The sequence below is a fragment of the Falco peregrinus genome, chromosome 8 (assembly GCF_023634155.1).
Source record: "Falco peregrinus isolate bFalPer1 chromosome 8, bFalPer1.pri, whole genome shotgun sequence".
NCBI lineage: Eukaryota > Metazoa > Chordata > Aves > Falconiformes > Falconidae > Falco > Falco peregrinus.
Genome location: NC_073728.1, coordinates 19,989,532 through 20,004,956, shown reverse-complemented (window position 1 = coordinate 20,004,956; position 15,425 = coordinate 19,989,532). Strand labels below are relative to the sequence as shown.

Here is a 15,425-nt window from a genome sequence, read left to right as displayed (position 1 = left end):
ATCTGAGTTGAGTGCAGCATGTCTGCAGCAACAAGGACTCAATCCGCACTTCAATTCCATTTTATAATTTCTTTACAGATTTAAGCAGACACTAACTGCTTACATACATTGTAAACAAAAACCATTTAACTTGCATATCCGGTTAAATATTTACCACACAGGCAGTACTAAGAATAAACAAAACGTTTACAACAAGACTAAACTAATTTTCTGTTACATATTTATGAGGCAATGCCACTAACATTTACTTAGTGGCAGTAAAAATACCATTCAGAAATTTACCTGCAGCAATGAATGTTTCTGGTTATCTAAAATCTGCTCTACGGAACCCAAGCGCAGGGTTTCTGAAGATGATTAACAGCTACACAAGACAGCAAAACACAAACTTCTTTCTCTATTTTTAAGTTAAAAGCAGCAGTAACACAGAGCAAGTGTTAACATCTATTAGCAGAGAAGCAAAAATTAAAATAAATAAAAATCCATGATTACAAGGTCTCAGTTACAGTATGTTCAAATCAAAGATGATAGGATCAAGTTAGATGAATATTTAAAATGAGAAGAGAAAAGCTTTCTTTTAACTCACAAGGAGAAATAAGACATGAAACTAGTTCCACACAAACATAACATTAAAACAATGAAGCAACAAATGTCAGATTTTGATGTGTTCTCAGGTGGATATATGATTAATAAAAAATCACAACACTCAACCAAATCAACAGCTCAAAGCCCAAGAAACCACAACAGCAATAGAGACACAGGAAACATAGCTGTAAAACTTGTCCCATTTCAGAACAAACATTTTCTGATATATCTTTTCTGTCTAGCATGAAAGAAGCAAGTCCTTGAACTGCCACAGTTCATTTTTCCTAAATGGATAACTTCATCACTTTATTTCTTATGGAATATTGCTGACTTCTGAGGAGACTGAATGAAATCATGATGCTGTTAAACCCAGCTCTGGAATCTGGTTTTGGACCATCTGATCATTAAAAGACCACCCCACCCCGTCAAACTAGTCCTACTTAAAAGCCCACATGACAAGACGAGTAGAAGTGTCCTGTTAGAACAATTCTTCATGTCTCCATTTCACACACTAAATATTTAAATAAAGGCAGAATCTTTTTCTTGCTCCTGCTACTTTGTCTGCATTTCCCTCCTCATCCACCTAAACATACCTGAATACATAATCCTTGATTTGGGCATCATAATTTGCCTCTGGAGGCTTTGCTCATCTCATAAAGTAAGGTTTAGACCTCACAAGAGGCATGAGCAAAGAAAATTGTATGAACTTAAAAGGTGTAAAGGTCCTAAAAACACTATTATCTCACAGACTGAGTAGCCTCTGAGTACACATGACACCAGTTGCCTCCTGTAAAAGCTATTTATCAGTAAACACATAGTCACATAAACAGCGACACCTTCTTAATCTCAAAACGAAGGGTCTCAAGTCTGACAAAACTCACAGGCACATGGACTCTACTACAGGCATTATTATACACATTTCTTCAGAAAGATTTTCTCTCCTGAACTCCAGCTAAATGCAAAAACTGGGGCAATGCCTTAATGGTATAAAACTTTTTGTAATTTATATAAAATCTAGATGAGATAATGTGACAATTTGCACCTCAGTGTTCCAGTGTGAGACTAGAAACAGTTACTGCTAAATTCTTAATCCTCACCTTGAGGTTTGAATAAATATGCCACAACAGGAATCACCCACAGACAGATAAAACTGCATTTCATGATTTCCAAAAGGTGAGCTATGACCTCTGTAACAGGTTATATGTGCAGGGAGGAACCTTACCTTCTGCCTTTGACAATACTTTTGACACAGTGATCTCTATGATAATGAACAAACTGTTGACAAGTCATCCTGATTTCCTCAGGTACAGAGGGATCTGTATGCCCTGCTGCTTCTCTTCCTCCCCAGAAAAATTCAAGTCTTAATAAAAAAAAAAAAAAAAAAAAAAATTACAACCAGCAAATCAACCAGAGGCATTTTTAGGGAATCTGAAAAAAATGGAATGCAACTCATAGGAAGCTTATCACAACTGTTTTACTGGTTTGGTGCCCAGCACTTTATATACAATTTTCTGAATATACTTGTATGGCCTTTGAACACCGAGAGTTTTTATTCTAGGCTCAGGTGGAAGGGAAGACAGAGAGTAGTTGCAAGCCAGCTTTAGCTGCTGGATTCACACCACAGCCAGCTAGCTCTAAGTTAAAGATTGCTTTGTACAACTTGCACCTCCACAGTGAAAGTGTCCACTTGCATGAGGTTATGAAAACAGGACTTCAAACCAGTGATGACAGATCCTGGTTCAGCATTCACATCTAAGTTTTAATTTATCAGTTGCAATTGTTTCTGAACATTCACCATCTTGCTGATCCAACCCCATATGTCACCATCATTTGCCAAAGGTTTTGTCTATAGGGAGCCTGTGGGATCTTTGCCTTTGGGAGTGTCATTAGGACAGCAGCAAAAACTCATGCACAGTGAACTGCAATTAATTCTCCACAACTGGGAGAGAAAAGAAATTTGGAAGATCAAACAAATAGGAAATGAAATGCAATGGCACTGAACACTTAATACCCTTTAAAAATTATCATTAGTAAGTTTATAGGTGTAAGTACAAAGATTTTATTTACCTTCGCTTGAATGGTAGAATAATTAAATGCTTATCTAAGCCAAAAATACCAAAGCAAATAAAGCCCTGGAGGAAGAAAGACAGAAAAAGCAACATTAAGCAAAAACTTCGGTTTCTAAAGAACAGAAATAAAATGTTAAAAACTTATTGCCAAAACACACATGAAAAGCATCCCTGTTCTCTGGATATCATGCAGAATGCATTTTGTTTCTGCTTTGGTACTTCATTTGGGCCTTAAAAAGAGATTAATACATAACAGTCATCAAAGAAACTCTTTAAGAAATTGTTCAATAAACCTAATGCTGTGACATGCCACCTGACACTTCAGAATAATTGGCTGTCCTTACATAGCCAGTTATTCAAATCTGTCTTTGTTAATGTCAAAAAAATAACTGACTTACTGCAATCTGAATGCTAGAATGCTCTCTAGCTGATTCATTTTTCTGTACTGCTTTTGTATCAAAACTACTATTGTTACTCAATACTGCAGTGCATCGGTATTGACACTGCCTGGCTTTCACCTCCATAGATAACAAAGCTACCGTGTGTCAGTTTGCACTGAAATAGGCTCTGTGCAGCTGGGACAATTATACCCCTAACCATCAGCTATTAGTTAATGGTGCCATAACTGAAACTGGAGTGATAATAAGTTAAAGCCTTACAGTGCAAGTATCCATGTCGCCATCTTGCACTTACTTATTTATACTGGTGTAACTCCACAGAAGCGACACCAGTGAAGCTTTTTGGTACAAACAAGGCTAAAATCCTACTGTCAATTTCCACAGACATTTGGCATTCAGTTATCATTTGTACCTTTGGAAGTGTTCATGCACATAAAAGACATGCATTATGATAAGAAAGCTATCAAATTACAAAAAAAAAAAAAAGCTGGACAAAAAGAGGCAAAGCAACATAAGGAACTGGTGACTTAGGCATTGTTTGAGGACTTCAGCTTAAGAGTGTAACAGCATCTGCTGCAACAGCCACTAACAAAGTAATTTTCAGAACAAACATTGGTAAGTACCTGACCAAAATTAAACACAGCACAGAAGAACTGCAATTCCACATATAGCCTTCCAGGCTCTTGGTTGAACAGCCACCACAAGCAACTGGAAAGATTCTGTTAAGAAAAAAAACACAACAAAAAACAAAACCCACAAACCTGACTTAAAAATCAAAAGCACTTTCTTACCCTTCACATGCTAATAGATTCTTGCACGATTTTCACTGTTTTTATTTAACAAATTATTCAGATAAAGACAAACAAAAGGGAATAAATACCTTAAAGCACTATTTTAGTCAGGCTTAATGGTGGTGGTGGGGAGCATTTTTGTAAACAAAATAATATAAAACATACCAGTGTAGAGGTCCTGCCCCTTTACATGTTTACAAAAAGAACTTGCTTTAAGCATACTCAGGTATTCAGCCAGATATGCAGTATTTGTCTTTAGGCTTGTTTAGCTGAGACCAGTGCTTTCTATGTATTTTCTGCATAGTTAAGATTGCATGAAGCTGAAGCACATACCACTTCAGCTATTTAAGATGCCTGACAGAGGAAAAAACCTCCAAAGTTAACCCCTTTGGGTGTAAATGTTAATTCTTTAATGTAACTGGTCTCATTTCATAGCATCCATGTAATCATTCAGATACAACTAAAATAGAGGTTAACGTTTGGGACACCTCTTAAATATAGAGGATGTGAAAAAAAAAACCATATTAGCATGGAATATTTGATACAGTAAATTTGAGAGAGGGAAACTTCCATGTTGTAATTTCAGAGAACCTGAAAAGCAACAGTAGTAGCTATTACACTACATAGTTCTGCCACGCTGTCCTCCTTTGCAATATTACATATTTGTGCCCTAGTATTTTCCATTTCAAACAAAAATACTTCCTCCCAATTGTCATCCATTAGAAGCTCAACTTTGAGCATTACATTCAAACAGAGAGTGTTGTTTCTCATCTTTGTCACAGTTAAAAATTCAAATTATACCTCTAGTGCATTACATTCTGATACCTCACACTGTTACACTGGAGCAGCCACCTTCACAGCTAGGATCTCAATAACGATGCTTGGCAACACCAGCTTAGCTATGTTGCCTCCAAACCACCACTAAAAGTAACAAAACGGCATTTTGCCATTTCAAATAAAGTCTTACATTATTCTTCATTACTAAAGCACCTCAGAGAAATCCAAGATCCAAATATAAGCACGATCAAATGGAACAATTTTTGTACAGTCTCCTTCAGAAGTAGAATTCACTTTATATTTTTAATTGATTATTGTCTAGGGAAGGAGAAAAGCTCTTGAGAAAAATGAGAAGAGGGTCAGTAGTGATGAACTGATTACCAAATGATATAATTAATTTTTTTTCCCCCCTTCAGGGTTCTCCAGTGTGGCTTGCTTACTAAAGTCATCAATCTTAACTTGCCTTTTATTTATGATGTGACACAGAAAAATAAATTTTATGATATCCCTCTTTCAGTAAGGGACCAAAATAAAGCCTCTAATTTATTTAATGAATTGTTAATGAGTAACTGGAAGACTTTTACCGGACTGTCTATATAGCTTTCCTAAAAACCATTCCACCTCAATGAGTTAAATGACACAGGGAGAAAAAATATTTACAGCAAACAAGCCAACAATAAGTAGTAAGCACAGCAGCACATGTCTGGCCAGCTGTCTGTCTCCAGTCTGTAGAAGCTGTTCTTCCTGAGCCAACACACAGGTTTGAGCACTGCAATGACTCACACACTGATCAGCTGAAAAACAAACCACAATTTTTCATTAGGCTTCTGACTTACAACTCCATGAGCAAACTTGTTAATGTAACTTGCTGAGTTAAATTACCTTGTAAGTATCTGTACTGAAGTCACACGCACAAAATTTAATTATTAACTTTGACAATAACCTGCTCAGACATCTATTCTCAAATGAAACAGTTTGCATGTGCTCCTAAAATGAAGACATTTTTTGCAACAGAACTCTTCTTTCCAAGGTTTAATGCAAACTTCAGTTGCGGATAACATTTAGAAAACACTACTACAAGTATTGAAAAAGTAGCCATTTCGTACAATAGTTTTTAAACTAAGAATTGATTTCCACAATAAATATTTCAAATATACCATCAGCTCTAATGTTTTCACTCTATCTCTGTTGTTGAGCTCTAGATCAGACAATCAACCATATTTATTTCAGTTCTGTGACTGTATTTTTAACGTGGTATATCAGAATACATTATAATCCTATCAATCAAAAGACCCAAACACACAGAGAATGGATGCTTCTCTTCCAGCTACAGAGTACTAAGGAATTATGAGTGTATCCTCCAGATGGCAGTGAAAAACTTCCTGTCAAAGACATACCTAAGAATTTGCACCAGATACCCTTCACAGCAGTTCAGTGGGGATAGTAGAAGGATTAGTAGTTACTGCAGCCAAAGTTACACAAGTACATCCATTACAACTTGCTTTTATGGATTTATAGTTTCAAAGTGTTCACTCAGCAGGTCAAAAAATTTTCCACTCAATCATAAGATATTTCCTACCTTATCTTTTGGGATAAGAAAATTAAACTGGCCTTCCTCTGTCATTGGAAGACATTCTTATGCTACTTGTCTGAATTACTTAATAGATACAATAGCAATAGGTGGAAAGCTAGGTTTTTGTGAGAGGAGACATAACTAAGTATGTTTCGGTGTGAAATATTTAGATTTGTTGAAAGTTATGCTGCATCCAAACAAAGCATAAGGATATGAACTCTTGTTAAGGATGCAAAAAACCAAGAAAAAGGTAATAGGAAAAAGAGAAAGGTTGCACTGCAGCTACTTTGATTATTGAAAGCAGTGTATGATGAGAACGGGCTAAGCATGCAGTTTTCCATGAGGTGCTTAACAGTCACTTTGATCCATTTTTTTTTCCTATTTCAGTGACTCCTCAGGCCCCCTTAGTCAATTTTCTCCATCTGTCTGCCCTAGACATGAATAGTACAGCACCATGGGCATTTAATCTGAAGTACTTGCTCCTCTAGTCTCATTCAGGTTTCTATCCAAAACCTGTGCATGATTACAACAAAGGCTTCAAAGGCCTTTTTAGAAGACACAAGATGTAAATATGAGAATGTAAAAAAGTGTGTTTAAGTTGAAAACTTCAGGCTAAGTAGGGCTATGCATCCGACTTCCCAGCACCCAAACAAGGCAATGATGAAGAGGTAAAGTCTGAATGCTCAGGACATGTTAAAGTAGTTTAGTGGTAAAAAAAACCAACCCAAAATGACTGTCCATCTTGAGTGCTGAAAGATTACTAATAATATCAGGCAGAAGAGAACAAACACCTAACATATTGCCTAATACTTTAATATAATATGAAATATAAGCTATCCAGGTAGAGCTGAGAGAACAGCCCAAACAGTTTCTTTATGAGAACACATATGAATGTTGTGGAAGAGTTTGTCGCATTAAAACAAGGAGACGCTACTGCTTTACCTGTTTCAATTGGAGGAACCTTGCTTTCAACAGCATTTGACACTGCTTTGCTCTCTCTAGCACAGGCCAATTCACCATTTGTCATTTGACAAGAACAGCAACCTATTAAGCGTATACAGTAACAGGTTAGCTTCCTACACTACCATAATTTATTTTCCAAGTATAACAATATATTCTATACAGTTTTAACTATTATGCTCAAAAATAACCCGAAAGGAGAAAGCAGGCTTAATTTTTCCAATTTCTGAGAGGGTAAATGTGTTACACTAATAATATATAGAAATATTTAACATAGCACTACCACCATGGAAGCAACACAAGTACTTCTAGCTAGAGGGAAAACATAGGGGAAGTGATCAAAAAGGCTACATACAAACAAGGGAGATTAGAAACACATTGAGTACCAATGCTAATGGCATATAATTCATTCTCAGAGAATGTGGGTAAACAATCAAAGATGCCTAACAGACTGCATTTATCACATCCTTATCAAGATACCACTACTTACATAAAACCCATACACATGCTTTTTTTCCTGTCCACTTCCCCCACACTTACAGTGATAACCACCAAACTTCTTAGAAACATAAACCTAAACCCTTGGTCAGTTATATCTAGGTTTTCTTCTGTCCTAGTGTAACACTTCAAGGTCTAAACAACTGTTCTTCCTAGGTCAGAATTAAATTTTGAATATTGTTTTATTGTATCCTGAGGCATTTATTCTTTTACATATCTGCTTTCTCCACCTCTTTCTGCAGATGGCTGTGCAGAGGATCCTGGAGATGGCTGTGCAGAGGATCCTGGAGATGGCTGTGCAGAGGATCCTGGAGATGGCTGGGGCATAGTGGCTGACACTCGATCCCCCTCACTCCCTTCCACTTCGGTACGTGGTGAATATGGGTTCAGTACCTCATAGTTTGACTCTTGCCTATTTCTGTTCATGCACATAAGTGAGATACCTGACATCAATATACTGATGAACAGGATCACTGCTGTGGTAATTATCTGTCAAGAGAGCAAAGAAAACACACTTAAATACAAAATAAAGGAAAATAGTTTGCATATATCTAACTTCTGTACTTTCCTAAATGTACTAACAAATGCACCTGAACAAGCAGAGTTTTCTGCATTTACTGCTGTTGCATCTTGTGGCCCTGAAACAGCAATCAGTACATGAGACTAACTAATTTTTCTTGCCTGAGTAACTCGGCTTTTTTGGGGGAGAGTTTTTTTTTTTTGGGGTGGTGTTTGTTATTTTTTTTAAGTGTGGACCCTTATCTCCCATGCAATTCAAAAACACCCCCTCATCACCATCTTTCCCCTCATGATAATGAGCGTTTCAGTTTAAGTTCTGTTCAGGTGCCTTTTAATTTCAAAGAGGAATGTGTTCTTGTTACCTTCTGGCACAGCTCTAATTCCCATGCTTTTGCCAAAGGGGAGCATCCTATTAATTAACTTCTCCTTCTAATCATCTGCCACCAATATCCAGAGTCCACTGAGGCTATTTAATACTTGTGAAAGCACCACATGAATAATCCTGAGAGACTCATTGCCTCTCTACCCATAAGAAAGACAGAGGGAAAACATGACAAATATCTACGCTTGTGCACTTTACATCCTCTGATAAGAGGAACTGTTTATTGGTAAAAAGAGTATTTCTTAAGGCACAGGGACTTTCAACCCATGAATGTGCAGGGAAGTCTCCCACATGGCAAGCAGTTACTGCTACACAGCTAATGTACATCCTATCCAAAAGCCATTAATTAACTATTGGATAGTAATAATGTTAGATAATTATTGAGTGAGACTAAAAATTAGTCACCAGGAAAAGGGTTCTGAAATTCATTACCACTCCTAAGCCTCTTCTCTGAGAAGCTTACTCCATCTTTTTCTTAGTCATAGTTGCCTAAATGTGAAGGTCCTTGTTCAAACAAGTCTTCCTAATGGTTCATTACAGAAATACATTTTTGTATCAATCTATAAGCATTCTATAATGATACTGTTATTATGGTAGTCTACTTCGGCTGAAAGCTACTTACATATGAAGCAAACAGAACACAAGTTTCTCAGTAATGTATTGGACATGGCAGAAGTCTGAAGTGACGAGGACAGAACATGTTCATACCTGGTATTTTCCATAGAAAAAGGCAGAGTCAATACTACTGTTGTTGCATTCACCAACAATTAGTAAGATTCCTACCAAAAGCGTTGGGACTCTGAAAGAGCAAAATAGGAACAAAGTAATGTATTTAGCATGCTCCCACTAATTCTACAGGGAAACATCTGAATTAACTTACCCCCATCCAGCTATGATAATAAACCCAATGGGAATTTTTACTGTTTCTCTCTTCCTCAACAAAAACAAAGAGAAAGATAGAAAACCTAAAAAAAAAAAAGAAAAAAAAAGCACCTTGTTTATTATTAAAAAAGGAACTGATATATAGTCTAGAAACTCTATGACGTGACCTGCTCAATAACTTATTCTTCTCAGACCTTCAGATAGTCCAAAATTTTATCTAGCTGTTTTCTGAGAAAGCAAAGTAGAAATACCTATTCTGTTAAAAAAATCATATTAATAAAAAAAACCTGAAGAAATTCCAGAACAGTTTATATTAAATTTCCACTTCTAAATGCTTAGAAAGGTTCACAAGCGTGTAAAAGATGTCATAAGAACACTTAAGACACAAGTAACTAATCTCTTAAAGTATCAACAGCAGTTGTTCTAGATTGATGCTTGTAAGTAACCAACACATAATGTTGTATTCCGTTATAACATTTCTTTAAAAACTGACTAGTCCTTTACAAAGTCAATGATACATTTAACAAAAAAGTTTTATGAATCTTTACATATCTAACTATATATAGGAGTATCTTCTGGATCTGCCTATTCTATTCACAACTCAGAAGTTCAGCAACATTCCCCATGCTGGAGCAAAGCTAGTATTTATGTTAGGGTGTACTAATCATAAGCTACCTATTTCAGCTAAACACAAATACAACTTACTTCACAAAACCACCACAGGAATGAAACCCTTAGACTTCTGGACTCAAGAACAGTACAAAAAGTCTCCTGAATACCCAAAGTCTCTTTTTTAATCATGTATGGTTCTCCAGGATTCTTGATGCATCTTTCAATTCTAACTACTTCAAGTAATCCCTTCATTAAACACCTATACCTGCAGAATACAGACAATGTTTTTAGAAATTACAATTGCCAGGGGAAAGAAATATTAAAGCTACTTTGGTATTTCCTTTTATTCCGTATCTCCTATTTCTTTAAGGCATAAAGTATCAACAACTACTTAATGTGGAATAATTAAAACCTCAAATTCTGCATTAATTAAAAATCAATAAAATTTTGACTAGCTGAAGGGCAACCCACTATATTCATTCTACTTGTAATTGCTTCTGCCTTGAGAGCAAGTTCCTGTCTTCTGTTACAGGCTAGGAATGCTACTGTACCTAGCAAAGACAAACAAGACCTGCCCTAGGTATAAGCTTCCACTAGCAGAAGTACCTGACAGTGAGCCCTGTGTTGCTAGTGCTGCAGCTTGGCACAGCTTACAAGTATGCATATTTGTAGAACCACAAACAAGCAAAAGGAAAATTACTCTGAAGGATATAATAAAATTATTTCAGTGCATTAATCTTTTATTACAGTACCTAGGTTCTGCCTAGAAAAATCATACCTGTCCACAGGTAGGTGCTATAAAGCGAGCTGTAGAGGAATATAAATACTAGGATCTGCATGGTGATGTCTTTCTCTTTAACAATGAAATTCCATGCCACCATTCCAATGCAAGCAATAAACTGGAAAGAAAGGTAAAATGCCATCATTTAAACTAGGAAAGCAGGATGACAAGAAAAAACTGCACACAGTGTAATACAGCTACAACAAGCTTTGAAACCTCACCCCCAGATTCAGTGGAGTATGGTTTTATGAATTTGATAGTTCTCACACAGTAAAGCAGTGCAGCAGTAAATTCAGTATTACAGTTATGTCACCGACTGTGGTACCCTATTGTCAGGAAGGGGTTTTCAGACAGCAGTTATATAGCACAGATAAATGGCAGTAAGGAGAGTCAGAAAAAAATATGAATATCCATATACCTTATAATAAATAAATGTAAAGCTTTTGTTAAGTACAAAACATTTATCTGAAATTATCTGGACATGAAGCTGAGGTCAACAGATGTTTGTTCACCCAGTGATACTGTGTATCTGACAGTTTTAGTACGGAAGGAATCTGAAGGTAGGCTCAAATATTATGGGAACAGTAATATGGTAGTTCAAAAATTTTTTAAGATGGAAGCTAACTTTGCTGTTACAGACAAGAAACACCTGCAACTCTCATATGTGACTTTTTTCAAATATAACTCCACGATCAGACCTCAGAAGTTTACTTTTTTTGTTGTTTTTAAACTACAGAACACTTCAGAAAGCACTGCCACACAGATGCATTACAAGCACAGGCTGCTCTCACTGAATTTAACAGCAGTCATGCAGTTGACTTCAAGGGAAGGAGGAACATGTACTCTGTAGCTTTCTTTCAGTTTAAGTAACAACTAAATTTAATCCAGAGCTATTTGGCTTTGCCCTTCCCTAGCCACCAGCAACGTATTCCCACACCCCTTCCCTGCATCAGCACTGGCACCTGTCAAATGCCTTAGCAAGCCACTTCACTGAGCTAAACCAGCACGGGGATTAATTTTCTATTTAGCTCCTTGAATCAGGTCACCATAGAGTCAAGCACACGCTACTGCTGATCCTGGCATTGCTGACTTCAGATTTGCATAAATTGATACAGAAGTGCACTCAACAGTATTAAGCAGTACCTAAAAATGTATTTCAGAGGCCACCCTCCGTTCTGATTGCTTATAGTTCTGTTTGAGAACCATACTACCAGCATCAACTATCATTTTCTTCAGGGGTATATTTTAAGGCACAGAAATTGTTCAGACAAGTTGCACATTAGATTCCCCTGCCCTTCATAGATGGCTACAAAATTCCACTGTAGAAACCAAACCTGTAAAAACATTAAGAATAAAAAAAAACAAACAAAAACCTCACACATCATTCTTCTTACTACTGACCTGAGCAACAAGTAGATTTGTTGTAATCATATGAGGAAGCTGTTTGTATTTCTTACTCAGAAGAACAACAATAAGAGACCAAGTCTGCAACATACAAAAAAGTTGAATTTAAGAGTAAAACAAAACCCGAAAAAACAAGGTGAGTATTCTGGTAGACTATGGTGAAATGAAATATGCAACAAATCTTGAAAAGATTTTCATTAATACTCATTGATACTTCATTAAATATTCACTGACATTTATGGACCTGAAGTTTGTACACAGTCTTCACTACTGTGATATCCAAGCACCTCACATGGCTTGATGTAATTATCCCCTGTGGTGCAAGCTAGTACTGTTATTCCCCCACACCCTGTTACTTAAAAAAAACCCAACAGTGAAAAGGACAAATTCTTAAGCCCTGCACTAGTGCTCTAATTCACTTACTATCTTTCTCTACAGTGCAGCTTCCCAGCTGACCCACTGCTAAATAAAGATTTTTAACTCCTTCCTCATCTTCCTGCAACAGGAAATGAGTCTCATCTTCTCATGGCTCAATGTGCTGCTTATGTACTTACACTACCTTGACACGAAAGCGTGCTTTTGTATTTCACTTCATCAACACCTACCAGAGAAATGAGGCTGACAATACTTATGTCAAAGCTAACATTTTGGAGTGCAGATGCCAGTGGGTTGGGGTCCATAGATGGAATGGTCAACAGCCACGCAGAAACATACATAATAGGCGCAGACACAAAAGTGCTTATCACCATGCCTGAGGTAATCTGCAGAACGTCAAACAGAAACAAGAACGGAGTTAATCAGCTCCGACGCTAAACTGCTTTCAGAAATACAACTGCTGGCAAAATTGTACCATTGAATTAAACATACCTAGACCTTTAACAAATCACTGACTTGTTTCTGTAACAATGTTACTTAGAATTTGAACCAGAAAGTATCCATTTTAAACATTCAAACTGAAAATCTTAACAAGCTTCTGAAATAATAGCATTAAAGAGTTCCCTACTGCAAATTCTAGAGCTTTTTCATGGGCGTCAAATACAAATACATGGGCGACACAAATATTCACACTGTAAATAAATAAGATGCAAATACTAATATGCACCAATTCATATTTGGTCAATATGAGAAGAAGTCATATATATTTACATTTAAGCGATTTCTGTTTTGGCTTCTCCTCATATTTCTGCTTTCTCGAATTTGCACAGTGACGCAAGTGTGAATTGTTACTAATACTACAGATCTCTGTTTTAAAGAGATTTCCTGAGTTTGTTGGGCACAAAATTCTATCTTGTAAGGTTTACTTTTAGTATCCTTTTTTTTCCTCTCTTTCTTTAAAAAAAAACCAACTAAACAAACCAAAAATAGGTAACATTAAAAGCAATGGAAGTCAATAGAATGTTTTAATGTCATTTCAAATGGAAGAAAGGAAACATTTATAAAATACGTATTTTAAGTTGAAAAGATAAATGATACCCTCTACTATTAAAAAATGTAAAATATATTTCTATAGCACAATTTAACTGAAGGACAATATGACATCATCAGTTAAAGCCTATATTCTTCCATAAATTTTCAGCATTAAGCTAACACTGTTCTTACTAAAGCCAGTAAGATTATCTCTGTTTTTAATTACAAAAACAGTAGCTCAAAGGTCCTTGAAAAAAAACACCTAAACAAACCAACAAAACCAGAAAACTACAAATCCACAACAAAGATAAAATTCTTTAAAGTTATCCTAGTTCTTTCTACTAGAGTCATGAATAAGAAAAGTATGAGGACTTCTTTATGAACATGTACTATCAAGACATTCAAGACATTGGAAACAGTACTTTGCTTAATTTGTAATCTGAAATATAGTTTATATTTGAGACCTAGGGAGTACAAGTAAACTTAAGGAGTCTATACTACAGAAAAGCAAATTCATTAAGCCTACTTATTTAAGTATTTCATCAACACAGTTAAGCTCAAAGTTAGTACGTTTGGGAAAAACTAGCTACATACAATTCCTACTTCCATATTAAATTGACTTGCAAATATTGCGACACCAGGTGCTGCTGGAAAAACTCCATAAAGAAATGCATAGTTTGATAAACTGGTGTGGTTGACTACGCTGTCACTCTTGTCCAAGAGTTCCACCATTTCTCTACAGAGAAATGGCATCATAAGTCTGAAAAGAGAGGGGGAAAAAGTAATTAAAAAAAATAAATTACTCAAGCTATAGCAATAGACTATTCTTTACTCAGAAAATGATCCAAAAGGAAATGTAAGGCTTGTTTGAATATTACTTATGAAAAGCAAAATACTGACATCACTTTGAATGATTGCTTTTACTGTTACCATGACATTTACTAGTTGCCTAAAAATGTTATGCGGCTAGTTAAACCAAAACCCCATACACACACACACAGAAAAGGTAAAAATTACAACAAACTCCGGGATATAAGCACATTCTCTGATAGTACAGACATGTTCTTTGTATAAATCTCAGATTTAGAAAGGTAAAATATTAAAAAATATGCTCATTTTTCAACTGTTAAAGTAACAATAGGTATAAGCAGTCAGCAGCTTTGAAACTTAGACCACCTTTCTGCAAGCTGCCTGAAATATAACAAGGACTTGAGCTTAAGTATCCCATTCTGAAGGTTTTTGCTAGCAAAAAACCCCTGCATCAAAGCTATTTTGTTTGCCTTTAGCAATACCCCAGATCTCACATAGACTCACTATGTAAGCCTTACCCAGGCTGATTACACAAACCCACCAGTAAAGCAAAGTGGTAATACTAAAAAAGATTTTTCATGTTCTTACAAAATTTGTTATTGAGCTGGTTTACAAACTAGGTCTTTAAGTTTACTAGTTAGTTGTACCGATATTCAAATGCACCTTCAAATTTTACAGTATAAACTTAATCACCAAACAATTGTTCTATTATGTTAATTGTAGCTCTGTAGCAAATAAAATATTTAGTGTAGCAGTAAGGGAAGATAATGATGGTATAAGTTCTAAATACAACTTGTCATCTATTCATGGTTAAAAGTCTGACAGTTCAAGAGTGTAAAGCAATCATTTTTAAGTTCTTCCAATATAGCAGTTTCAAAGATTTATAGACAAAGAAAACCAACTAATTTAGAGATGTATTGTGTAATCCTAAGAAAATACAAATACTATTCAAATAATGCTTAAACTCACCTTGTCTAACT

The 15,425-nt window shown here is 35.9% G+C and overlaps 1 protein-coding gene across 5 annotated transcripts in view; it reads right to left on the bottom strand.

Annotated features, from left to right (window-relative positions):
* GPR155 (G protein-coupled receptor 155) overlaps positions 1-15,425 on the bottom strand; it is a 30,287-nt gene that overhangs the window by 2,373 nt on the left and 12,489 nt on the right. For all 5 annotated transcript variants that reach the window (XM_027786363.2, XM_055812894.1, XM_027786360.2 and 2 more), the window contains 12 exons: positions 14,230-14,395; positions 12,834-12,989; positions 12,226-12,309; positions 10,822-10,942; positions 9,430-9,514; positions 9,258-9,348; positions 7,879-8,137; positions 7,133-7,234; positions 5,278-5,411; positions 3,673-3,768; positions 2,650-2,714; positions 1,805-1,942 (listed from right to left, as the gene is read on the bottom strand). In XM_027786363.2, coding sequence (XP_027642164.2) covers positions 1,805-1,942; positions 2,650-2,714; positions 3,673-3,768; positions 5,278-5,411; positions 7,133-7,234; positions 7,879-8,137; positions 9,258-9,348; positions 9,430-9,514; positions 10,822-10,942; positions 12,226-12,309; positions 12,834-12,989; positions 14,230-14,395 — 1,497 coding nt within the window. The remainder of the gene's footprint in view (positions 1-1,804; positions 1,943-2,649; positions 2,715-3,672; positions 3,769-5,277; positions 5,412-7,132; positions 7,235-7,878; positions 8,138-9,257; positions 9,349-9,429; positions 9,515-10,821; positions 10,943-12,225; positions 12,310-12,833; positions 12,990-14,229; positions 14,396-15,425) is intronic.